Source organism: Nelumbo lutea, chromosome 2 (assembly GCF_056320005.1).
Source record: "Nelumbo lutea isolate HS-2025 chromosome 2, American lotus-T2T, whole genome shotgun sequence".
NCBI classification, from domain to species: Eukaryota; Viridiplantae; Streptophyta; class Magnoliopsida; order Proteales; family Nelumbonaceae; genus Nelumbo; species Nelumbo lutea.
This window is the reverse complement of record NC_142685.1, coordinates 16,285,361-16,313,336: the sequence shown is the minus strand read 5'-3', so window position 1 is coordinate 16,313,336 and position 27,976 is coordinate 16,285,361. Positions and strand designations below refer to the sequence as shown.

Here is a 27,976-nt window from a genome sequence, read left to right as displayed (position 1 = left end):
TTTGCTTTCTTCTTGAATAAATTTCCGTTTCTTAGGGAGTCATGGTTAAAATCTCATATAACCATATTTTTTTAAGTCATTTTGTTCATAGCATACAATGGTGAAATCCTAGTTATTAATAAAATGTAATATTTATATTTTTTGTTTAATTTATTAATGATATAGAATATCCGAAATCGAATTCAATACTCCAAGTTTAATCTTATATCAACGGTAGAAATAGATTAATATTTGATCATTTCAATGCACTAGCTATATAATCAAATTTAGGATACAAGACTGAATTAGGGGAGATCATTCTTGGCCTTGCCTAGAAACTTGGACTGACCCACCTAGCTATATAATTAAATAGATATCTTGCTGATTTCCATAGTTTAACCAAATTGACCAATACTGAATTAGGGGTGATCATTATTGGCCTTGCCTAGAAACTTGGACTGGCCCACCTAGAAATTGTTGGGCCTGGGCCCAGGTTTTATCCAAACACCAATATAATATGGCTTCGATATAGGATTTGGAACGACACCTATATTATCTGGGAATGGGAATAAAGGCAGTACATTCATTTATAAATGGATACGCAGGAAAATCAAGCCAAGCCAATCCAATTCAATGAATTAAATGAGGCTTATGCCTTGACTTTTATGACATATGCCTAAACCCTAGCCAAGTTTATCTTAACTTAGACTTATATGATTTTTTATGTATAATACATTATTTAGTTTAAAGTTAACTAAATGATTAATTTTTTACAAGTGGAATCCATGGACCTGACTTAGGCCCATATAAACCCAGGCCCACTGAACGGGTTTTATATGGAGGATCAGCTGGGTTGAGAAAAAAATGGTCCCACTTCTCAACCCACAAAACACCGTAGTGTATTGGGAATATTGTTAATCCCTGATTGATAGAGGGCAGATAAAACACTTGACTGACGCTCTGACACTAAGCCAAAGAATACAGATTTGACCCACCTTGACTAAGATCCAAAACGGCTTTTTCCTTGCAAAGCACAGTTGAAGCTTGCGCTTTCTGTAGAACAGAACATATCTTTATATATATATATATATATATATATGTGTGTGTGCGCTTCTTCTAATGTTCAAGAAAGTTACTGTTAGAGTGCTAACAGTAACAAATATCTGCAGCATGGATTTAGGCGCACTTGGACTTGTTCAGCCCGTTGGATCAGAGACATGTGTCCTACTAGGTAGGATTTTCTGCCCAAGTTTCTCAACTACCTAACCAAACCATTGACCATATCAAGCAAGTGGAGCTGACATGGCAACAGTATGTTTCTCCGATAAGAGTGAATCAAGCTGTAACAATAAATAACACTAGTGGAGAATAAGACTTATTCTTTATTTAGCAGTAGAAACATTTTTTCCCATTGGTGTAGGCTGAGCCATCGGCCCTAGTATTGATCCATACACCAAGGTTATCCATTTGAGGACATCTCGCCACTCACACTAACAAATAACTCTCCATAAATGACAAGGGAGATATTCCCAATATACAGCTATAATGTCCTATGAACAGAGATATGGCAACAACTATTGGGGTGGCAGACTCGAGCATGTTCATATGAGGCTCATCTGGGAAAGCAAGAAGCCGCTGTGCTCCAACCCTCCCAAATAGGCACTAAAGAAGCTTCATCGAAATGCCATTTGTTTGGATGAACCAAATATTACTGCTAATGTAAGCAGTTTCAATGGATACGGCATCTACTCCTCGTAAAAACTCTGCATGCATTCTGAAAGCACGAACATCTCCCCATAAGTTTAACACACATTTATAGGAGAAATTCCCATTGTGCCAATGGATGCCAGTGTTTCATTACGCATGCAATGTTTTATGGGTGATTGATCTAAGTGAAGCCATACCTGCTTCAATAATTAATCCAAACAAATAATCTTAGGCCTCCTTCATTTACCGGTAAATAAGCCTAGGAAAATTGGTCAATGATTATTTTTTCCACCGGCCCATTTTATAATGTTCTTTTTGCATTAAGTAGTGGGCCCATGGTAAAATCACATTTACTTGTTTGGGTAAGATTTACTCATCTCCTACCTGAGTAAAATTTCCATAGGCTTTTCCTACTAGGGCCCCATTCGCTTTTCAGTAAATTATTTATCCAAGTAAATGTATTTACCTAGGTAGGTTTTTCATAAGAAAGACTTGCCTAGGTAAGTGCATTTACCCATGTTCTTTTATCTCCCATGTAAATAAAGCAATGACCGTTTTAACCAGAAAAATCCATTATTAAAAGGGGTATGTTTGTCCCATTTAAGTGTTGACAATTTTCCCCTACATGGAAAAGTTATTTACCGGGCAAGTGATACCTAGGAAAATAAACTTTCCCTACTCCCCACATAAATCTGTAAAAAGAACATGAGATTCTTGGTCAATAGGTATCAAAATCCCATTGACCAACTTTCCCCGCTCAAAATCCAGAAAAAGAACACCCCTAGGTGAAAACCTTTATAAAACATAATGGGACAACTTTGTTCATTTTAATACTAGCTTTTATGGATAAAAATATCATTCTATTATTCACCTAAAAATCTTAGGAATCAAAAGAATATGGGTAAGTGAATTTATCCAAGAAAAATTTACCTTGGTAAGTGCACTTGCCCCATGTGTAACTTACAAAGTTGTAATCCAACAAAACCTTAGGGGGTGTTCTTTTTCTAGATTTTGAGAGGGGGACCAAAAATCCCATGTTCTTTTTTAATATTTATGTGGGGATCAGGAAAAGTTTATTTTCCTGGGTACCACTTACCACCTCCTAGGTGGATAAATAACTTTCCCACCTTGGGGAAAGTTGTCAACACTTGAAAGGGACAAAAATGCCCCTTGTAATAATGAATTTTTGTGGATAAAATGGGCATTGACTTATTTACATGGGAAATAAAAGAACATGCATAAATGCACTTACCCAGATAAATCTTTCCTAGGAAACAATTACCTCGGTAAGTGCGTTTACCCGGATAAGTAACTTACCAAAATAAATAACTTACCGGATAAAGGCATGCTTCTTTGCATAACTATATCCTCCTACTCTTTAAGTTCTTTCATCACTATTAATAAAATTTTCTTTTGCCTTTTTTTCAAAAAATAAAGAAAAAAATTGAACAAAATCCAACCATCACCATAATCAAAGGGTTGTACTGATGGAGTTCACATCTCCACCCCACGTACCACAGCACATTTATGCCGCGTATTGAAAACATCTCCTGATGATAGTACTAGAACCAATAATGCCATCATCAGGGAGATGCTCCCAATACACAGTAGGGATGTGATGTGGGACGTTATGGGGCGGCCCCTTATGGGGCAGAGATGTGATCTCGTACTAGGGTACCCAAAGTAACCATTTCATTTATTTTTTCCGAAGACTAATGAAGCAAGTTCATTGGCTACTTCTCAGTACACAGTCCATGTGGATTATAATCAAATGAAAATTGAAGACAACATCACTGAGTACAACATGCCTTCGTTTTATTGATCAGTGTACGTTAGCCTTTGTTAAATCGTAGGTGAAGAAGACATCACTGAGGACAACATCACTTACATCGGTCCTTCCGTCAACTTGCATGAATATAGGATTTTGGACCACTTATAGCTATTTTTATTACATTGTTATTTATCATAATTCAAAAGCTCAAAATAAAAAAAATCATATATCCAAATATAGGTTTAGTCTAGCTATCAAGCTAATCTATTTATCTATCTATACTATAAAATGAATACTTCTCTTGCTTTGGTACAAGTCATATTTAAAATATAATATTAAATTGTTAATTTATATTATTATGACTTTAACCATTACTTGCACACATGCATATCTGGTACTAAGGTTGCAAAATTGAACTCCAATCAAATAGTTCGGCCTTGAATTCGATTAAGCTTGACTTAGGTTAGATTCTAATTGAGCTCGAATCGAATTTAAACCTTGGGATTAGTTTAATTAGTTATTTGAGGTCGAATTCGATCAATAAAAAATTTGATTTCAAAACTCTCGAATTTGGCTCAACTAATACATCCATACATGTATACATACATCTATATATATCATAGAATATTATAATATATTATAAAAATATATTTTTATGTTTTATATAATATAAGAATATACTATATATTATAAAAAAATCATATAAAATACATAAATATATTTCTTTTGAAACTTTCAAGCTGAACTAGAGCTCATTGAATATTTAATTGAACTGAATTCGAGCCAAAAAATATTATTCAAATCGAAGTTGAGCCAAAGTATGCCAAAGTCACGCTCGACTTGGCTTGATTGCACCGCTAGCTGGTACGGTGGTACCCTTGCGCTATTTTTAAATAAGGAAGCTTGAAATGAAGAATCACTACTGAGCAGAAAATAAAAGCATGGATCATAATCATGGCAGGCAGGCATTAAGCTTAATAAGACAATCCTATGTGTTTGTGCACTTGCAGGCGTGCCTACACACACTCCCTTCTCATCTCTAAATCGCGAACTGGTGTCCCCCCAACCCCTTCTCTCTGTTTGTTTGTTTGTTTTAATGACAACTTTACAACCTTACCTCATCAATCATTCCTAAGGAATGACTGTTTGCAGCCATTACTGGCCGGGCGGCTTCAAGGGCTTCCCATTCACTGATACGACCGACTTCCACACCATTCCACTCCCGAATACATACCACAATGTCTTATTAGTCTTCCCATAGAGGACCGATATAGTGACATTGCATACCCATTCCCTATTGTATGCTGCACCTCCTCCTTTGTGTTTGTGTTTGTGTGAGGAGGCATTATTGATTGAAAGATATGTTTCACTCCAAATCCATCACTTCCCCAAATTATAATACTTCATTAATTATTTCCATCTTAATATATTGTCTCCTTTTCCTTAGTCTTCGACCGAATAGAATCTGAGGGAAAGGGTCAAAATTGTTTGGTTTGAAGGAAAAGGTAAAATGGCTATACAAGATTTATAAAAGTTTGTAAAGGTTTCTTTACCTTCTCTTTCCATATTTTTTCTTTCAAACCAAACACTGTCTGCTCCGGTTAGATGGGCTCTAAGGTATTAGGACCAGCTTCCTATATATGTGTGCATTTATAGAAACAATGGACCGGACTGGATGTAATGTACGTAATCATTTTTGGCCCAGCCAAATTAATTTGTCATCTGATGATTGGCATCAACAGTAAATCACTAATAAATAAAAAACAACTGACCAGTAAGGAAATTCCTCGAGCTCGACCAACCGATTTTATCCAACAATTTTGCTTTATCTTATTGTGGCTGGTCTCAAACCAGTTTTGACTCTTGAGCCTGGAGTCCTGACTCCTGAACTACATCAACATGGGTACTGAACCAGAACCAGATGAACATTTTTCCAGTGGAACAAACCAGCTAGACTCGCTCAGTCCGAAAATCTGTACGAACTGGGTATTGCCATTTGCCACTCCCCTGTCTTGAGTCCTGAACCTGGATGTTACCCTCTCTCATCCGCTACTGAAATGCACTTGTGCTAGAGCCTAAAGCGAGGAACGGTTAATCATTCTTTCTAGTTTCGTTGACGAAACAGGGAATAAGAGAATAAATAGCTCGATTCGTATTCATCCCTATAGATTAATTTCAATAATATGCAAATTGGAGAAAATCGAATTTAACCTAATACTATATTCTACTCGTGCATGTAAAATCTCTAAACTTGCCCCACTCCAAAGTCCATTTTTCAAGAAAATAAACCTGCCCCGTTAGAGTGGGCAAGTGTGGATCCATCGCTTATAGAGTTGTGGATCCATCAACTTGTCCGGTTGTACGGGCCAAAGCCTTATCTCGATCGGCATCTTCATTTTTTAATTTGCCTTATCTCCATCTTTTTTTGGTTGGAGTCTTATCTGCATCCGGTTGTCAATAGAGATTGAGCTAAAAATAAGGGATTGATCACTATGGCTTGGCTAAGAGAAGTTCAGGACTTAGAATGAATACGTCATGCAAAAAACAAGGTTGCAGACTTGCAATCTTTCATTCTAACGGTGTGAACATTTTAGGCTGCTAGGTAGGTCACGTTCAAGAACAGGGCATGGATTAAGTTACGGTTGGGTGATTTTAGACTTCTCAACCTTTACATAAATTTCTTCAGGTTTGAACAAGGAATAAATGAGAATGGTTCGCCATTAGGGATGAATTCAAGTTAAGCATGATGTTGTCTAATTCAAGGTGTTCTGAATCAAGATCGGAGTTAGATAGTCTTGCCAACTAGTGAGACCGAGGTGGAAAGACGAAGTCGTGTAGAAAGATCTGAAATCAAGAAAGACATCAGAGGCCCGAGGAGTTGTTCCCCAAGTAGGCACTCCAACGTTCAAGATAGAAACGTAAGAGATGGGTGGTCGGGCCGAACAGTTGAGAAGAATGTCGGTTTGAGCAGAAGCAGAATAATAGTATAGAGTCTGAAGAGTCAAAAGTCCTTGACCTTGAGCGAAGGTTACCTATTTATAACTGAAAATTTGTGTCCGATTTGGATGAGGCTTCCGAGGTTGTCAGGATGAGGTTGTCCACCAAGCTCTTCAGGATAAATCCTAATCCCCGGCAGAGCTGTCCTCCTTATTCATGCGAGGCTCCTCTTCTTGGTCGTGCTTATCCGTCCTACATGGTGCCGACATGGCTGAACAGGGAGGTACCATGTGGCACCTAAGGCCAGTTCAACCATAACCCAAACACAACTTCCCCAGTTCCGAAGTCAGGGACTATAGTACTCAGCCCGCGGTGTGGAGTGGAAGAGCTTTGCGGTCTTCGGCTAAGGAACTCTTTGGTGAAGCGTGCCTTTCCGAGTTAAGTGACCTGGGGTAGCCAGTTTATCGGGCGAACTGGCCGGTTCAATGCTCGTACCATTTCTGAGATGGGTCAGTAGGAGCATCGTTTTGTTTCCCCGAGGCTAAACCTGCTCGAAGGGCATGGCGTCATTTTGTCTTCCTGAGCTGTCAGAGGGCAGCATTGAATCATTGCTGTTGATTTATTTCGACCTAGCTTGATGGGAGTCCTATAAAAGGGGAGTGAATTTCTACTTTGTCATTTGCGAAGTGTGTTCTTTGGAACTCGATGGGAGTCCTTGGCTCAAATGGTGCTTCGGTTTTTCGTAGTCTCTACCTTCACTTCGATAAGATGTCTTCCTCTTTGTCTCTGACTCCTCTTGTTCATCTTCCTCTTCTTTCAGTTCAGGTAGTGAGTCTGAGCCAAGGTCTCCCGTCAAGGCCACCGTGCTTACAGTTCGTGAGGTCGATGGCTAGGGGGCCAAGGTCAACGAACTTGGGGTTGAGGCCGTAGAGCTGGAGAGGCCATGGCCTGGGGGGCCGAGGTCGAAGTAATGTCTGAGGAGGAGGCCGACCTCCCTCCGCGGTTCGACAGCCGATTTAGGTCTACTCCGTTCCGCTTGAATCGTAGGGATTTGGCCCGAATCAGGGCCTTGTACTGTATACCCGAGGAATAAGAGTTGAGATGTCTGGGTGCTGGTGAGAGAGAAATCTCGGCTTGGCTAGACAACCTTTATGTTTATGAGTGCAGCCTGATGGTCGGGCTAAGGTTTCCTTTAAGTGAGGGAATCACCATGGTCAGGTGGTTCTACATCCAGCCTATCCATTTAATGTCAAACTCTTTTAGGTACTTAATGAGTCTTTTATGCTACTGTTCGGTCCACGGTAAGGAGGTCACGCTGCCAATGCTTGTCTATTTTCTGCAACTGAAGAAGCACCAACAAGGGTACTACTACTTCTCGGCTCGACAACATAATAAGGTGCTTGTCGGGGTTGTGTCTTTGGTGAAGCGCTGGAAGGAGAGATTCTTCTTCATGCGCTGCCCTAGAGGCTAGCCGTTCCCCGCTGAGCTTCAAAAGCCAAGGACCAAGGTGAAGGCACCAATCGTGGCTAAACTAATCGAGGAAAAGAGGCATCTATTAGGCAGATAGGAAAGATAAACATGATGGAGTGCATGTCATTCTCAATGTTGATTCGTGTTGCGTTGGTGAGTCAGACAGTCGGTCTGTGTGTTATACTAGGCTTTCTTTTATTTCCGAACTCTTCACTTGGTAGTGATTTGATATTGTTGCTAGCATTAAAGAGATGGCTCGACGTATAAGGGCCGCGATAGAGAGATCACGATCAGGAAGGGCTTAAGGGGCAAGCTAAGGGTCGCCAAGACGCAGTCAAAGTTGGCAAAGTGTACACCTCGACAATCAAAGAGGTCAAGGCTCTCGAAAGAAGTGGTGGTGGTCGACCCGTAGGAGGGGGCACAGTTTAACCACTCATCATTGTGGAGGGGGAGCATGCCAGAGAGGAGCACGGCAGAAGGCCTGGGAAACACATACGTGCCAAAGTGGAGAGTTCGTTCAGGTGACGGGCTTGAGATAGAGGGTGTTCCCGAGTAGCTTTTTCGAGGTCTGGTTACACCTGTCATTAGGTAGGAGATCGCTGGCTTCAGCGGTTCCTTGGAGACAGCGATTCTATGGTAGTAAGTATTATCTTATATCTTCTTTGTTTAGTCATTGTTGCTATTGTACTAATGGTTGATTTTCTTGTAGAGCGCTTGCTCGATCGTCAGCCTAGTCAATCATCTATGCACGTTGCGGCGCCTTTACAAGGTGCGGGAGACTGAGACCGAGTAATCAAAGTTGCGGATCACTGAGTTGGAGGCCAAGCTATCCGAGCTCAAGCTTAACATAGAGGAGCGGAATGACAATGTCCGCAAGCTGAAGGGCTGCATCACCGAATTGGAGGAAGAAAGAGTTGCCAAGTATAAGGCCTTAAAAGGCCAACCAAAACTATTTGGATGACTTCTCCACTCGTTCTTCGGAGCAGGGGTTCACCTTCTACCAATAGAGTACTGTGTGTTGGTTCCCCAACATGGCCGAAGTCATGTAGGGTTTGGACTCATTCGGTCCCCTCATGCCCGATGAGGATGCCACTGTCGAGGTTGAGGAACAAGCTGAGGAGCCCTCGACCGACAATTGAAGCACTCCACCCTTTGATGCTACCTTCCTTTTTTCTCTTTTCTTTTCTTTTTTGTTGTGATGTGCATGGCTTGGTATGCTAAGCCCTTTTACATGTCATTAATGCAATTGAAGCACTCTCTCTCTTCCCCTTTTTTTTTCTTTTTTTTTTTGAACGAAATGAGTGAATAGATCGTAGGCCTCGACCTTCTCCTAGCCAAGATCTCGAATAGCCAAGATCTTGGGTTATGAGTCTTCGGCTTTGCACTGGCCGAGGTTCTTTCAAGCTCTCATCATCTTGGGGGTGCTTGATGGTGCCTGGTCTTAGGGAGTCTCACACTCTTTTTGGGCTAGCTGTGTTCCTTAGCTGGCTCTGCTCTAGTGGTTCATCACTTGGGCACGCAAAGTTCGATGGCCATTCTCTTGCCACAAACGGCGCCAATCTGATGTTGTCGGATCCGAGGTGTTCCGAATCAAGATCATAGTTAGGTAGTCCTGCCAACTGGTGAAACTAAGGTGGAAGGATGAAATCACACAACAAGATCTTAAACCAAGAAAGAGATCAGAGGCCCGAAGTGTTCCTTGGGTAGACACTCCGACGTTCAAGTCAGTAACCGAAGAGATTAGTGATTGGGCAGAGCAGTTAAGAAGAATGTCAGTCCGAGTAGAAGCAAAATAACAATATGGAGTGTGAAGAGTCAAAAGTCCTTTACCTTGAGCAGAGGTTACCTATTTATAGCCGAAGATCTGTATCCAATTCGGATGAGGCTTTCCGGGGTTGTCAGGATGAGGTTGTCCCCGACGGAGTTGTCCTCCTTATCCGTGTGGGGCTCCTCTTCTTGGTTGTGCTTATCCATCCTATGTGGTGCCGACGTGGCCAAAGAGATAAGATGGCTAGGAAGGTGCCACGTGGCACCCGGGGCCAGTTCGACTATAACCCAAATAAAGTCGAGTCAAACTTTTGGTTATTCAAACTCGATTTGGTAGAAAAATATGAGGCTTGAATTCAGATTTGAGCTATACACATTGTTGGCACCCATTTTTGCTCGGTCTCTTCTTTGACCCATCTCCCACATTCCAGATGCCCGATCGGGCCACACCAATCACTTTAAAACATGCCAAATTTTAGACCAAATGCCCATAAATCCACCATTAAATCTACATGATTCCCTTTCGATGGTCTTGATTATGCCACATCACCATACTTGATCCCCAATCAAACTCCATTACGTGAAACAAAATCCTCAAACAACTACACAAAATTTCAACCCTAAATTCCTAGATTTAGCCCATCATCCATCAGAGATTCCATTTCGACGTGTACAACACCATGACGCTTTTCAAAACTAAAACCCGTGATTTGCACATACCTAACACAATCAAACCATTACAACAGCCTCATAAATCCAATCCATACACACCCACCAAATTTTATCCCAAAATCTCCTTGTTTGACCCAACATCAAGCCTTAATTCTGTTTTGGCGAATCTTATTGATCAAAACCTCACCTGTCACAAATCTCCACCATCCAAGCCTTATTTGACCAATCAGCCCCCCCCCCCCACCATGTTTAGAGACCCAAAGAACCCTAGCACATCAAATTTCATGACCAAACACCTCCATTTGACCGTTGAAAAGTAAGATTCCATTTCGAGTTGATTGAAAAACCATAGGCTAAGACCATGGTCTGAACTGAATCAATACATCTGATCAAAGATCCATCACTTCCATCAGCCCCGTATTAGGCTTAGAGTGCTCAAAATACCAAATAAGCCCCCCACTTAAAACTAAAAAAGGACAAAACTTCATTTTAAAGTTCATCAAACTTATGTTTTTTGCCACTGTCAGCCTCAAATACGGGGCTGCAATGTCTAGCACGCCCTAATCCCTTATTGAATGCACGAAATCCATAAGAAGCCACCCAAAATCAAGGAAATTTGTTGCGCAAAGAAGGAAGAGTCAACTGCAGGTCCTTCTTTCTCAAGATCCTTGCCTATTTCAGTGAAAAAAACTTTGTCGAATCATAGACACTGTAGTTGGATGTGTTTTAGACCAATCTCCCTCTATTTTCTCTATAAATAGAGGCCCGACTCGGACCTACAAAAAAGAGAGACAGTTTTCCAACTTTAGTTATACATACATTTTGCTTTCCAACCTAACACCAGAAACACTCAACCGAGCTCCTGCCTTGCTCAAGTTTTGTTTGAAGTCCTTTTAATTGCTGGAAAGTTTGTTTCAAGGCCGTACACGAGAGGTAAGTCTTTCATTCCACCATATCTATGCTTTTAGTTTAGTTTTAGATTACTTAACGGCCTAAAATCATAGGAAACTTGCATTCCCGACTTCTTCCAATTTGAGAAAAAGCGGTAGAGAGGTGAGGGTCTTAGGGAAACCAGCACCTAAGAGCCAATAACATCACCTCAAATTAATTATGGGTGAAGTTGGGAATGTTTTCATCGGATGTCAGGAGCTTTAAGCAATCCTGTTAATTAGTGTTTTGCTAGAATTTGAGCCTGAATTACTTCTATAATAGACTGTTATAGCAGCTTGGAGAGAGGAGTGCCTAACACCTTCTCTCTCCCAATCTTTGGAACCCAAAACCTTTCAGTTTAGTGACTTTTCTATAGAGGATAGAGTCACCATCAAAGACTTAAATCGAGTTTTCCCAACCCTGATAAAGCGGATCCATTCCCTCTAAAAAATTGGGTGGTGACATTATCTCTTTGAGCCGAAGATGAGTTTCCCGAAGCTTACACACATGAGCTCAAATTTGACTTGACTAAAAAATTTATATGTTTAAATTTGTCTCTACTTGAGATCAACAGTAAGCCACACTTTATAAAAATTAAAACATAAATATGTAAAAAAATTGCACATAAAAAATAAAATCTATACATATAATAATTAAAAATGTTATACATAATATAAAATTGATTTAGCTCGAAAGCTTTTTGTGCCAAATTTTATTACGCTCAAACTCAACTTGATTAGCAAACGAGATTGTGTATTGTGCTCAAAGCTTGATTTAGACCAAGCCAAATCGTGATTTTCATGAGTCCATGCTCGATAGGATAGGGTAGGTGCCAACTAACCTCCTTGTAAAATCTCTAACTAGAGACATGGGGTTGAGTTACTAGTCTTCCATAGGGGAGGGGTTGTAAGCCAATGAGCCATAACAAATCGTGATTTAGACCAAGCCAATTCTACAAAAGCCCTCATACAAATAGAAGATGTCAAGTTGTAAGCCAATGAGCCATAACTAGTCAACGATGATAGAAGTATTGTATGGAAGTAATTAGTTTATTTAAGGGATTCTACTATGATGCCCAAAAGACATGATACTGAAAAAATTGACTTGGACAACAAACCGGTCAGGGGTCTAGTTCTTGGTCAAACGTTTGGCCCGTTTTGACAAAAAAATAAAAATTAGTCAAAACCATTAAACGTTTTAACCACCCGGATCAACGGTTTACCAACTAATTCAATATTTTTTTTATCAAAAATCTAATTTCGAAGAAAAACAGAACTAGTCACCTGACCGGTTCCCGGTTTTTCTGATCCAACCATATGGGTTTTCATAAAAATTCAAGAGAGTTGTGATTGATGAAAGCCTTCTTTTTGACATCATAGATTTTCTCTTATTTAAGATAACTTGTAGAAATTAAACCATAAATATTGCTAATGCCAAGAAGAACCAAAGAATTTGTAAACCCTCATCCTCATATAAAATGTCTTTCATTGAATGCCTTGACCCTCAAATAAATGGGTTGCTTTTGAAGGAAAGCAAACCTTTTTTCTTGTTTGACTTTTCAAAAAAAAATGTTCAGTATGGTAGTTGATTAATAAATTCATTTCGATTGATTTTGGGTGTAAAAAAAGAATTGAAGCCATATACAAGAATTCGAGGCATTGATGAACACATTGGAGTGGTGAAAAATGTTCATGTTTTTATGCTACTAATGGTAGGGTTCCTAAATGTCTGTAGAACTTAGAATTCACCAAAAGGATTATCGTAAATGTGTTACACTTAATATAGAATGCCACTTAGGAGGGTTGCTATATATCTCAAAACATTTGAAATCGACATGAAGCTACATGAGGAAATAAGTTTCTCTTAGTCTATGTTTGGTTTGAAGGAAAAGGTAGAGAAAGAAAGGAAAAAAGTATCAAAACCTATACAAAATTTATTAAGATTTTTTTGCCTTTCTTTTCCTTTCCCTATTTTTTTCTTCAAACTAAACATAGCCTTAGTATATGCCATATATTACAGTAAAATTTTTCAAAACAAAATGTTCTTTTTCCTATTAGTAAAGCAAAACGTTAAAACTTATGGAGGATTAGTAAAACAAAGGTATTTTTGTACAATGGTTTTGGATTGTTATTGAGTTTTGGGTTGGTCAATACAAATTTGTGTAAGAGATTTTTCCATTTGAAATGTTTTGAAAACAGTTTAGGGTTAATTAATTGACAAGTTCTACCTAAATTGATGATTCTCACACATGCATTTTTTTAATTGAAATATATATATATATATATAACACATTTTTCACAGATTTGTATTCATCAATCCAATCCAAAAGGCAATGCAATGTCATTGTACCATGTATGCAAATATGTTATGTATTGTAACTTAGCAAGTGGGAGGAAGGTTAGTGAAACAAAATTAAAAGATGTAGGTACCTCGCCAATTATCAGGCATCTTCGGTGGGTATTATAAATATATAATTGGCAAGGTGCCAACCAGAGGTTGGTAAGTTCTCCTTCCGGTCATAGCGGAGATTCGGGATCAAATCCCATCTGCACTTAAGTTGGAGGGTTATGGGTTGGGGGATGGGGATGGGCTATCTCGGTTGTGTAGTTAGGATTGTTAATTAGACTGGATTTAGTCCAATTTGATCTAATCCGTTATAAATGGACCAGGTCCAATCGAATCCAATGAATATTTTAAACCATTTTGAATCAGTCTAATTTAATGATTGAACTATCTAATATGTTCAAATTTATTTTAAATTAGATTAATTCTAACTCAAACCTGATTCATTGACACCTATATTCTTATATTCATTATAAATGGACCAAATTCAATACAATCCGATAAATACTTTGGACCATTAAATCTGGATTGGTTCAATTCAATATGTCTTATTAGACCAATCTGTTAAAATTAATTTTGGTTTTAACGGATCAATCCAAAACCGGTCCATTCACACCCCAATGTATGTATAACCCTTTAAAAGAAATCAAAAAGAAAAATAAATATATTATTGTAATTTTCAATCCTAACCCATGTTAATTACAACACTCCACCACCCTTTTCTGGGAAAGAGAAAACTGGCATGGCTGGGCAATAAATACTACAGCATGGAAATGGCAAGGATGAATTAACGAAGAAAGATAAAAGAATCAAAGAGAAGCTCTCACCTCACCGAGAAAAACAGAACTTCCGATATTCCTGAAAGGAAAGACGTACATTTCACATGTATTATCACTAGTATTGTACCTGTACTGCTACTTCCCATAGTACACCATTCTTAATTTGTGATGTAATATGGCTTTGGACGTATTACACATTTTACACCCCCACACGTTCCAAGAGGACGACACCACCCGAACAAACAAACACTTCTTCCTAAAATCCTCCTCTCACATTCACATCTCCGTCCTCCTCCATACCCAACACCAAGATAAAGGGGTTAGGCCTCTCTCCAGTCCAGAATGGCGGGAACGATGATGGGTCCCGGCATGGAGGGCATGTCGTCGTCCAACGGCGGCACCACCATGAACAACACCATGCACATGCATCACAAGATGATGATGCACATGACTTTCTTCTGGGGCAACAACGCCGAAATTCTCTTCTCTGGCTGGCCTGGCACCAGTACCGGCATGTACGTCTTGGCCTTGCTTCTCGTCTTCGTGCTCTCAGTGCTCGTCGAGTGGATCTCTCATTCCCGATTCATCAAACCCAGAAACAACCCCGTTGTTGCAGGGCTGCTTCAGACGCTTTTGCATGCAATTCGGATGGGACTTGCTTATATGGTAATGCTTGCTGTTATGTCCTTCAACGCTGGTGTCTTCCTCGTCGTTGTTGCCGGCCACGCTGTTGGGTTCTTGTTTTTCGGCAGCTTGGTTTTTAAGCAATCCGAGATACCTTCGTATGAGAAACCCTCTGATCTTCCTCCATGAGGTGTTAGATCTATTCCCTTTTCTCTCTCTCTCTCTCTCTAGGAGATTATTTCATTGGGGATTTGTTTAGGAGATTACTGATTATTTATATTAGAGAGAAAACTGAGGGTATATAGTCTTAGTTTAGGGTTTTAAAATTGCATTTCTTCGGTTATCAGTTCGATTCAAGTCCAATTTCTCAATGAAATATTCTCTTTTCTTACATTTCTCTTAGACCCAATATGGATTTGAAACTTCCTTGAAGATCCATTACATGATTGATTTTAACCTATCTATTCCAACAACACAGTTGTTACAAATTGAAGTGAAAATTTGAAGCGAAACGATAAATTATTGTTATTTTCAAAAAATATTAAAAAAAAAAAAACAGAAGGGATTAGGGGATGCTTCAAGCCTTCAACTACATCTAGTTTCTGAATCTCAGAAAGATCAATTTCGCTCTGTTTTTTTTTAGAACGAAGTAAATATTGGTAAAAACATCAGTTTTGCTCCAACCTAATCCACATCCACCCACCGCTAATAGTTTCGAGGATAAAAGCATGAGCTCGATTAACGTGTGGCTATTTCAGCGGCAGCTCCTGTAATATATTTGTCATGAAAGCTGGATTTGTTACATATTAGGCTCAGATTGGAAAGAGGACAGCCTCTGGTAGCCCCCATATAAACCGCATCCTGCCCGTGACTCCGACATCAATCCACGGGCAGGATTCCAGTCCACCACTAGAAATCCTATCCACGGGCAGGATTCCAGTCCACCCCTAGAAATCCAACTCGGGTGGATTGAACGGTAAATTTTTAAAACGCGATAATTCACTTATTCGAAATTTTAAAATGGGACAATTTAGTAACTGCACTTACCCATCCGGTAGGTGACATGTGAAAAATCACAAATGCCCGTTCATCAATGGCATTTCTCATTATTTCATCAAATCCCAGTTTTAAATATTTTAATAATTCAACCAAACAAGATAAATTAATGAGCACTGAGGTTGGGGACTTTGGGGCCGGGAAGAAGAGGAGGTGAGTAGTCAAGAGATTGGGTTTGTGCTTCTCGATGAAAGATCTGCTCTTCGAGGTGTTGAAGCACTTGGACACGCGGTCTCTTAACGTCTTCCATTAACAAACAGTGGCACAGGACGGCCCATTATGGTCGGTTGTGGGAGTTGGTCCCGACACTGGACTAACATCGGTCACTGCAATCACTGCAATCAACAGCTCTGTTCCGCTGTTGCTCTTGGAAGTTTTTGTCGCCTTCATTTTCACTGCCTCTAGCCCCTCTTAAACCACCTCCATCACTGCCACCATCTAGTGGGCCGTGTCATTTTCATTGTCTACTTCCTTTCTCTCGTCTCCGTTTCTAGTTCTGGTAATTCCACGAAAAATACAGATATACGGGTTAATCCAACCCGTTTTTGTCACGTAGCAGTCTTAAGAGAGATTATTTTCTCAAAAATGTTTTTTTTCTAGGTATACAGGTCAACCCAGACCAATTCTTTCATGTGGCATTTTTGAGAGAGATTATTCTCTCAAAAATTGTTATTTTTCGGGTATATGGGTCGTCCCGACCAATTTCTGCCATGTGGTAGTTTGGAGAGATGTTCCTCTCAAAATTTTATTATTTTTGGGTATACAGGTTGATCCGACCTGTTTATGTCACATGACAATCTTGAGAGAGACATGCTCCTCTTAAAAATTATTATTTCATGCATACAGGCCGTCCTGATTCATTATTGTATTTATAAGTGAGGATAGGTGGATTAGTATGGGTGAGGGTGATTAAGGACCAATATGAATGGATCATGTAGGTCAATATGGGTGGGTCATGATTGGTCAATGTTAGGGTGGATTATGACCCTTTAACAAGAATTGACAATGAATTATGATGGGTTAGTGGGTTAATAGGTTGGTATTCAACCCTTACCCAACTCAACCCAACCCACCCATTTGCCACCCCTACCTACACATTTGTAGTTGTAGTCCTTAACTGAGCCTTAACACATCATAGGTTCACGCCAAATGGAATCTCTCTGTATGGCCGATTGTAGCTCACGTTTAGCTAATACAAATTCAATCCCATGAGGCCATGGCCTCCTGGGGGATACTCCCTCCGGTCTTGTTATGGGACAAGTCCAAATATTCTAGGCTCTTGGGAAGCTTCACCCTAGTCGCAACAATGTTCTGTTTGTTTTGAACAACGCCGACACATTTCCTATAAATTTGTTGAAATGGCTTAACGATTTGGGAATCTTACCAAAAAGCTAGTTCTGTGAAAGGCCAAAATGAAGGAAGCGATTTTGTGATATCCAAAGTGAGTCGGGAATGCTTCTTGTCAATTTATTACTTTCTAGGCCCAGAAGCTCTAGTTTGGGCAGATTTGCTGTGGTTCTGCAGTGGGTCAAGAAATTCCAGAAGTCAGAAATCTTATTCGTAGTTTTTTTGCTTACAAATATTTAGTTCCTCGGAGAGCAAACCTTTTTTTATTTGACAAAAGGGAAGAAGAAACCCTTAACTCTTGTTTTTTTATTTGTTTTAAAATTTAGTATAAATTTTAATATATTAAAAACAGAATAGAAGGAGTGGAAGACGTTTGAAACGTCTGTTAATCCAATGTATAGGCGGAATATCTCCTGTTCTTGTATCTTATCATTCATGAATGAAACAGATACTCCGAATGTACGACTATGCAACATGCTTTAAGGTGAGTGTGAGACGCAATGTGTGTACAATTACGTAGTTTCATACTCCATTTAGATTGTGTCCAAGACACAAGTTGCAAACTCAAACCCCCACATTCAAACAATGAACCAAATAAACTACTTGGAAGGATGTCCTCGATGATAATCGCAATGATAAAACAACATATTAATATTTCAATAAAAACAATTAAGGCGTGAGAAGTGAAAAAGGATAGGAACATAGAATTCGAAATCTCCACACTGATATAAAATTTTAGGATAAATTACAAAGACCCCCTGTATTATGGGTCTGTCACAAAAACCCCTGTTCCGTTGCCATAATTTTTAATCCCCATACTACTCTTGCAACGGCAGATTTCTCATCGTTTTGAGTCAGGCAAAACAAAACTTGTTTGTGCTTTTGGGCTTTGAATGCACCTCAGACTTTATGATCCAACCGTCTCCAAGCTTGAACCCAGGATTAACCGGAAATCCCAAAATCAGAATAAATCAGTCAAAATGAGCTAACCAGAAAATTGTTATCAACAAAATGAAAGAAAAAGGAAAAAAAAAAGTAGAGAACAGAATATGCCCGAAATATTTGATCCTTTGTTTGTCTAATTTCTTATTATCCAAATGGGGCATTTTGTCAGCATCACAAATCGAATAATTTTGCAACTCCAACTTTGGAATCGGCCAGCGTAGTGAAGGCGGCGAGGACGCCTCTTCTGAACTACTATGGTTCCGTTCTTTCATTCGTAGTCCCAGCAGACGTCAAAATATCATAGCTTGAACTGTAGGAACTGCTATCCTGAGACTCTTCAACGGAATCCGTAAATGACTTAGTTTCCCACTGGCCGAATAACTCGATGACACTCTCCATGTATAGAGGATGAAATTCAGCTCCTTTGGTTGCCTAAAAATGGCATAGAGCCGGCTCGAGCGGGAAGGCCAGCAAGTGAAGGAACCAAACCGCCTTGGCCATTGCCAAGAACTCTTCTTAAAACTCACTCCTCGGGTGGTTGCCCATCGAAATCACTCGACGCTGCTCAAAATGTCCGAACAGAGACTCCTCCATCTTGGGGTGAACGAGATCATTGAGCAAAATTTGCCAAAGCCACAAGTGGGAAATATGCTTAGGAGCTCAACCGGGTCCGTGGCCTTCATATCTCGGAACTGATCCAAGCAGGCTCGGCGGAACTGGTCCAGGTGGAGAAATGAAGGGACGCTGTTGTCCATGTAGAAATGAATCAAGGTCGTTTCTAGGGTATTTTGGATGTCAATGCAGCCGCCGGCAGTGCAGCTGACTCTTCGTCGCGTCCGTTGGAGCTACGGCAAATGCCAAATGATGGGTCTGATCCTTTTCCGCCATTAGAAAGTTGGTTCTAGCTAGTGGGTGTGCCTGAGCAATATGGGAGCTTCTTTGTTTTTTTTTTTTTTTTTTTTCCGATATGGGAAAGGGAACAGTACTGGGAATGGGTTACAGATAATGGATCAGTTCTGTCTATGGGAAGGAAATAAGGGATCAGTTTAGTCTCGACGGAACCTAGGAAATGGAGGGAAATAAGGGAACAGTACAGGGTGGAGAAACCAATCCATGCAGGTCGTTTGGTCCTAGAGAGTTGCGTTGTCAGTCAAGTATGAACCAAGGTTGAGTTTGGACAAGGTTTGAAGATCGGTATGACCAGTTATCTATTTTGTAGGTTAAATGGGTTTTATGAGAAAAAGGATAAGAAAAAGAAAATATAAAAAGGTTAGTGGGGTATTTTAGTAATTTAACGTCTTTAGTAGAAGGGTGTTTTTGTCGCAAGGGGGTCTTTGTCACAGATCCCATTATATGGGGGTCTTTGTAATTTACCCAAAATTTTACTTCTTGTTTCCTTGTTCCAAATCTAATCGCTTAATATATTTTCCTGTTTTGGGGAAGGTTTTTAGGGATGGCAATTTTTCCATTGTTGTTGGATACTTGACCTCCCCAACCTGATGGGGTCAAGATGGAGAATGCAGTTCCCGGTCCACCCTGGCCCCAATTATATATTTTAAATATATATTATTATATATAATATTATTTATATTATATATATATATATATATGTTAAAATATATTTAGAATTTTATTTATATTTTAAATGTTTTCTTTATTTTAAGTAAATTTATTTTTCAAAAAACACTATTAATTAAAAAATTTCAGGGATTTTAGTCCCCACGAGGAACTAGTCTTCGTCAGGGATCATTGATGGAAAATAACTTTTATCCTATGTGGGGATTGAGGTTGGGGACAGGGATTTATTTTGAACTCGAGGTCGAGAACGGGGAATATGATCCCCGCCCCATTGCCATCCCTAAAACTTCCCCCTTCTATTACATGACTTCCTATTCTATTAGAGAATTTTCTCTATAAATAGAGGCCTAAAGCTCTCACGCATTCAAACCATCCTTATGCATAGGCTTTGCTAGACCGAATCCCCTACCTTTCCATAACCTCTGTTAAAGCTTCCTGCAACTTTTCCCTTTTAGGCCTTCTACCGTCTTTCAAGTGGACCTCTCCTGTCGCCTTACCTCCCCAATCACACCATGAGGAGCAAATACCTTGTAGCACTTGCAATGCATATTGGGAATATCTCCCCATGAATTATGGAGACACATTGGGAATATTTCCCCGTACTTGCATGTTATCATTGATTAAGAGATGTTCCCAATGCACAACAACATTAGGAATATCTCTCCTTGTTCCAATATCCTATCTTTTCACTATCATTGTCCTTTTTGAGAAGAAAGGGAAGGTTATAGCATTTTTAGAGATGTCATAAAAGTTTAAGGGTCTATTTCATTCACAAAATTGAAATCCTAATTGAAATCCTTCTGAATCAGAATTGGAATGATCTATTCCCTCATTTGTTTGGTTCAAACTGGAATCAAAATAGGTAGGAATTGATTCTTGTTCCCAAGGGTGGAGGAAATGGCCATTCTCTCTAATGGGGAAGTGCCGTTCCATCAAGAAAGGGAATCAGATTCTAATTCTACCCAACCATTCTAATTCCAATTCTAGACCCCTTTTTATCTCAATCCAAATGAATGCCAAGTCATTTTTTTTCCTTTTTTGCTTTACGAAATTTCTTTATTAATTACCTTGTGCTGGACCAATTTGCGGACCTGGATTATAGACTTGCAGCTTTTGAGGGCATAAATTAGGTCCAACCCAAAGTTTGAATCCAAACACTAGACCTAGCCCAATACGAGGAAAAAATGGGATTTAACTTAAACCCATTCCAATAAAACCTAAACCCTAACAATATTAGGTTATTGAAACCCTATTTTATAGGGTCAAAAGTGGTCTTTTCACAAAGTTCAAGAATTGAAATTTGGAAGAGCCAAAACTTTTTTTTTTCTTTTGGGTTAAATCCTTGAAATATCCTATGGTTTAGCAAATGGAATGGCATCGCCTATTATTCTTCAAATTTTTTAAATAAAACCCATAAATGAAAATTTTCAACCGTAAGAAGGTCTAAAGAGGGCCACACTTATAATATAGTCAACCTGCTTCATCCTCCATTATCTTATTCTTAATAGAAGCACTCACCGTTAACACAAAAACACAGCAATTTTATCCTTCATTAGAGTTAGAATGCCACAGCTCCCCCTACTTGGAGTTATTGTCCGTATCTGTAAGGAGGTCGCTGTAATGCTCCTATGTGTTAGTAGCTTTTTCATTTTTTTTTTTTTCGGTTTGGATGCCCATATATATGGTCGCTGTTATCACTGTCTTATGGATTACAAAGATTTACCCTACATGTTTGAGTTCATTTTGTTATTATTTATTTATCAAATTCTGTGTTCAATTATTTTAGTTTACTATGTGAGATGTTTGCTTAATTTATTTCATTTTATTCCAGAATTTCACAGGTCTTGGATTCTATCTATGGGATTAGTTACTAATCTGATTCAGCTCGCTTGGTACATGGGAAAACAGAGGAGGTCAGATTAACTGTGCATAACAATGGTTGTATATTTGTAGCCTTTGACTAATATTAAATTGAAGGCGGATTAAACTGATCTTCTCAGCCCTGAGCATTTTTCCATCATTGCGTCCAAGTAAGAACATCAGACAAGCTCATCTGGTTGCTGTTCATTCAATTCTTTTCGGAGATGGACTTCAACGTACAATTTTAAGAAAAGTCATTCTCTCTCTTCCCCAGTTACTTGAAGATCATATCGGCTTGTTCTTCCAACGCCCTGATAGAAGGGTAATATATGTAGAGGTGAGATTCGTAAAAATGTTGTGTGGAAAGACGTTTTGCAATTCTATTATTGTTATTGGGTTTTGTTTTGAAAATTTAAAGAATAATAAAGGATAAAATAGTAAATAAAAGTAAAAAAAATATGGAGAGAATTTTAGTATATTCTCTACTCCCGAAAAGGTTACAAAAGCAGTGTTTATATACAAGAATAATCACTAACTAACAAACTTGACAGAAAAGAAAACTAAAGGAATAACAAAATGTCAGTTCAGCTAATAAACCATAAAAGAGAATTAAAGGAAAAGAATGAATAAAGATAATAACTCTACATCCCCCCCTCAAGTTGGAGTTTGGTGGATATCAAGTAAACCCAACTTGGACATGAAGTTGTTGAATTGAGGACCAGAAAGTGGCTTTGTAAAAACATCAGCTACTTGGTGATGAGTAAAAATATGTTGAGGATTGATGAAGCCTTGCTTGAACTGCTCTTTAACTAAATGGCAATCAATGTCTAGGTGTTTTGTTTTTTCATGAAACACTGGATTGGCAGTGATGTATAGAGCAACTTGATTATTACACCAAAGAGGAATTGGAAGTTTTAATTGAATGTCAAAATCCTTGAGAACGTAGGAAATCCATTGAAGTTCACAAACCGTTGCTGCTAAACTCCAATATTTTGCTTCTACTGATGATCTTGAGACTGTTGTTTGTTTCTTTGTTTTCCAAGAAATTAGACCTGACCCCAAAGAAATGCAAAAACCTGTTAAGGATTTTTTGGTTTCAGAATATGAGGCCTAGTCTACATCACTGAAAGCTTCCAATTGAAGAGAATTGACTGCTGGATAAAAAAGACCTTTAGAATGACAATTTTTTAGATATCTAAGTAAGTGCACTATAGCTTCCCAGTGTGACTTACATGGAGAATTCACGAACTGACTTAGCTGTTGTACAAAATAGTTGATGTCTAGCCTGCTAATATTTAAATTCAACAAATGCCCAACAAGCCTTCTATATCTTTCTGATTCAGTTAGTGTATGTCATTTATTTGCACAAAGCCTTTGACCCTTAGGGAAAGGTGTTTTAGCTAGTTTAACACCTAGGAGTCCAGTATCTGTTAGAATGTCAAGAATGTATTTCCTTTGGATCAGAACAATACCTAAAGAACTCTTAGCAATTTCCAAACCTAGAAAATACATGGCATAGCCAAGATCTTTGATAGTGAATAGCTTATCCAAGTATTGTTTGACTGAAATGATATCTGCTTCTAAAGTACCTGTTAGAAGCACATCATCTACATACACTAACAGTGCAATGAAGGAGTTAGATGTGTGCCTAACAAATAAACAATGATCATGAGCTAATTGATGGAAACCAAAAGCTTTAATTTTGTCACTAAATTCAGCATTCCATTGTCTTGAGGCTTGTTTAAGCCCATAGAGTGATCTCTTTAGTTTGCAAACTTGACCCTTAGCAACCTTAAAATACCTTTCTGGAGGTTGCATGTAAATGTCCTCATCCAAATACCCATGCAAGAATGCATTATTGATATCCAATTGATGGATAGGCCATGGTTTAGATTTTGCAATTGCAAGACAAATTCTTACAATTACAATTTTAGCCACAGGAGAGAAACTATCAGAATAGTCAATCCCTTCCACCTAGTGAAAGCCTTTGGCTACAAGCCTGGCTTTGTATCCATCCACACTACCATCCGGGTTCAACTTCACTTTATACGCCCACTTAGAACCAATAGCCCTTTTTTCCTTCTGATAAATCAGTGAGTTCCCAAGTTTCATTTTTATCTAAAGCTTCTAATTCCTTATTCGTTGCTTTAATCCATTAAGCATTAGTTTTGGCTTGATTATAAGAAGCTGGTTCTTGAATATTTGACACATTAGCTAAAAAGGATAAATATGATGCAGAAAGTGAAGGTGATTGAATAAATGGATAGGTTGGAGGTGTGTGAGGTGTTTATGCATGAAACAGTGACTGATTGAAGATTCTGTCAGTAGTTCTAATATTGTTGCAAGCCAAATTAGTAACATAGTCTGTAAGCCATGCTGGATTCTTTCTAATTATAGTACTATGTCTGATAGGGGGTAGGTTGTCTGTAATAACTGGGACTGTAGTTTCTGGTTCTGTAATTTCAGGAAATAAATCATAAGGTGGATTAATGGTTTCTACTACTAGTTTAGAGTTGGTGAATTCAAAATATCAAGTGTTTCATTGGGCTCATCTACTGTTGATATAGGTGATGATACATCTGATGTAGATGTTGGTAAAATATCTGAAATATTATCTGAAAAGGGTAGTGGTAAAACAATTTATGGATTTTTGTCAACAAAAACTGAATTGGTTTTGAAAGGGAAAATTTGCTCATAAAATTTTATGTCTCTTGACACATAAACTTTATGATTTTCCATATCATAGGCTTTATAAGCCTTTTGGCCAGGACTATACCCAATGAATATACACTTAAATGCTTTATGATCAAATTTGTTTTTATGAGGTAATGTATTTGTCACATAGCATAAGCAACCAAAGCATCTTAAATTGGTATAATCTGGTGGTTTATGAAATAGGATTTCAAATGGAGATTTTCAAGCTAACAATGAAGAGGGTAGTCTGTTTATAATATGAGTAGCCATAAGGATGGAATGTCCCCAGAATTTTTTAGGCAAGCTACATTGAAACATAAGAGCTCTTGCCACTTGCAAGAGATGTTTGTGTTTCCTTTCAACAATTCCATTATGTTGAGGTGTATAAGTGCACGAATTTTTATGTAACACCCCTTTGCTAGAAAGAAAAGATTGGAAGTCATGGTTTATAAACTCTATTCTATCGTCAGGCCTTATGGTTTTGATAGTTTTATCAAATTGGGCATTTATCATGTTGAAAAATTGAGTGAAAATGGCAAGTATTTGGGTTTTGTATGACATCAGAAAGGTCCAAGTTGCTCTGTAATGATCATCCACAATTGTTAAAACATATGTGGCTCCAGTAATTGAAGGTTCTTTATATGGCCCCCAAGTATCAAAATGGATTAATTTAAATGATTGTTGGGTAGTGATGCTACTAGTTGGAAAATGTAGCCTTTGTTGCTTAGACAAGTGACAAATATCACACCCAACCTCATTTTGTAAATTCAAGCATTTAAGAAAATCAATATGCTTTAAAACATTCATTGAAGCATGTCCCAAATAGCCGTACCAAAGAGAAATTTTTGAAGTAGTCATATTTTCATTGCTAGAAACAGCAGCATTACAAGGTAATAAAGTATCATTGAAATTCAAAAACTTGTCACTCATTGGCTCTTTATTACATATGAATTTACTAAGACAATAGTTGTCTGAGATGTATAAGCTTTCTAGCAGTTTCCTTACTACCAAAATCGTTTCAGTCTGTAGGTACTGCAGCAAACAATGGCTTGGTAAGAATGTGAATTTTATTTGGGCAAACTTAGCAAGTTTATTTACTGATAAGAGTTTGAATTTAAAACTATGAATGTGTAAGGCATCTTTCAAACAAATATCAATTGACAAATGAATATTTCCAATGCTATGAACAAATTCAATGGATCCATCAGGTAAGTAAACAGGTAATGGATGTTTAGTGGGTCTAGGCTTATCAAAAAGGGATTTATTTTCACACATGTGGTTTGAAGCCCCTGTGTCAATTATCCAAATACCAAGCTTCAATAAGTCAATAGTATTCAATGCAAAACTTAAAGCACATTCAGTATTGAAGGAATTACCTGCATAGTTGTCTAAGTTGGCAAAATTGACACGGTTGCCTTCCATAGTCGTCTTCCCTTTCAAAAGAAGTTTTTCCATCAAACTTCTTGTTGCACCATATTTGCCAAATCCACTTTCTTATCAGTTTTTCCATCAAACTTCTCCTCAGTTCCAAAATCAAAAGAAGTTTCCACCATATTGGTCATTGTTCTGTTTCTTGATTTTTTCTACTGCTCCTTAAGCTCCTTATACCACTCTGGGTATCCATGGAGCTTGAAGCAAGTCTCCTTTACATTTCCCTTCAATTGCAATGATCACAATACTTGCTATCCCTCTCCTTCCTACCCATGTCTATCTTCTTAGCATTTTCCTTATTAGTTCCATCCCTTCTGTATGGTTGATTGGTGTTTTAGGATTTAGCAAATAACCCAGTAGAGTCTATATTCTCATTAAAAGCTATGTTTAATTTTCTCTATTTCTCAACTTTGAGAGCCAAGGAATAAGCACGGCTCACAGAGGGTAAGGGTTCCATTACAAGGATTTGACTCCTTATATTATTATAACAATCATTTAAACCCATAAGAAATTGCATTAATCTATTGAATGAATGCAAATCGACAACTGCCTTAGCAGAACCACAGGTACAAGGTGGAATGGGCATTAAACAAGTCAATTCGTCCCACAGCCTTTTAAGTCACTGATTCATTCCCTTGAGATATTGAACTTATATCTCTTTGGATTTGATACAGTAAGGATCCAAGAAATTATCATGTAGTTTACGCTTGTCCATAGCTCAAACTCTATTGTTCCTTCATCTGGCTGAGCAATTCTTCCATCTACGAAACCCAACTTCAGTTTCGCACCCAGAGCTATCTTCATAGATCTGCTCCAGATGAGGTAGTTGTTTCCAGTTAATGGTGCTATAACTAGCATCATTGCAGGATGATCCGAACTGTGTAAGAAGAAAGGATCTCCGTTCGAGTTAAGAGCTAATTCTTTCGTAATCTCTACAACAGCTCCAGGGCCAGTCGTACTTCGACCGTTTTGAGTAACAGAGGTATCCACCTCTTCTTCCATAGCGTTAATAAGAAAATTTCTTTAACCAATCAAAAGAAAAAGTCAAGCACTAGATCTTGATGCTCTGATACCATGAACAAAAGTAAAAGTAAGAAGAAAATGGAGAGAACTCCAATATATTCTCTACTCCCGAAAAGATTACAAAAGCAGTGTTTATATATAAGAATAATCTCTAACTAACTAACAAACTTGACAGAAAGAAAACTAAAGGAATATTGCCAACTCAATAACAGAATGCCTGCTCAGTTAGTAAAGGATAAAAGAGAATAAAGAAAAAGAATGAATAAAGATAATAACTCTACAAATAGACCATAAAAAGATAATTCTAAAATTAAGAAAAACTATATAAATTATTACATGACATCACATGCCGAAAGATTGTTAATGATAAACATTTTATTCATTATTAAAAAACTTAAGGCACTTTAAAACAATAAGGACCAGGCTAATGAACGAATTCTCACGAGATTTGCGTAAAGGGATAGACTTCGTGGGGAGTACATAACTAAAATGGCATGAATCGTGCTGTTCGAGAGTGAGATGATTCTTATCATGCGCCCTTGAGAGATGATGCTTAAAATATGTGTCTGAAATAGAGATAGAGATGAATTTGAATGAATTCTTTTTTTTTTTTTTTTTTCTTATTCGATATGCCAGTTTGGATGAAGTTATACCGGGATATCTCGTGGGTTGTTACCGGTCTATACATGTAACGAGGCATACGAACAATATCATCATCCATCCATCTAACCTGTAATCTGTTTCTTACATAATTATGCACCGATCGAATGATGGGTCCCACCCTCACTTTACCCATATATTGATTTTGTATTTAATGATTTGCATCAAATGTATACATAAATATTGGTGTAGTTAAAAGAGATAGTGGGTTTTTACATAAATATTTTGTCAGTTCATAAACTGTTTGGTTGGAGGTGCGCAAAGATGAGACAAAGAAAAAGGGCAGAAACTTCATTTCTAACTTCCAATTATAAATTGGAATCGAACTTTTCGCATCTATTTGAGTTGCATTCTTTTGACTGTTAGATCTTGCCAACTAAATGGGAAAAGGATAAAAATGGAT

General features: G+C 38.3%; 1 protein-coding gene across 1 annotated transcript; it reads left to right on the top strand.

Annotated features, from left to right (window-relative positions):
* Positions 1–14,568: 14,568 nt before the first annotated feature.
* Positions 14,569–15,370, top strand: LOC148868833 (copper transporter 6-like). Its single transcript, XM_088973655.1, has one exon. It carries the CDS (start codon positions 14,698–14,700, stop codon positions 15,166–15,168), a length of 471 nt encoding a protein of 156 aa, XP_088829781.1. The 5' UTR covers positions 14,569–14,697; the 3' UTR covers positions 15,169–15,370.
* The last annotated feature ends 12,606 nt before the right edge of the window (positions 15,371–27,976 follow it).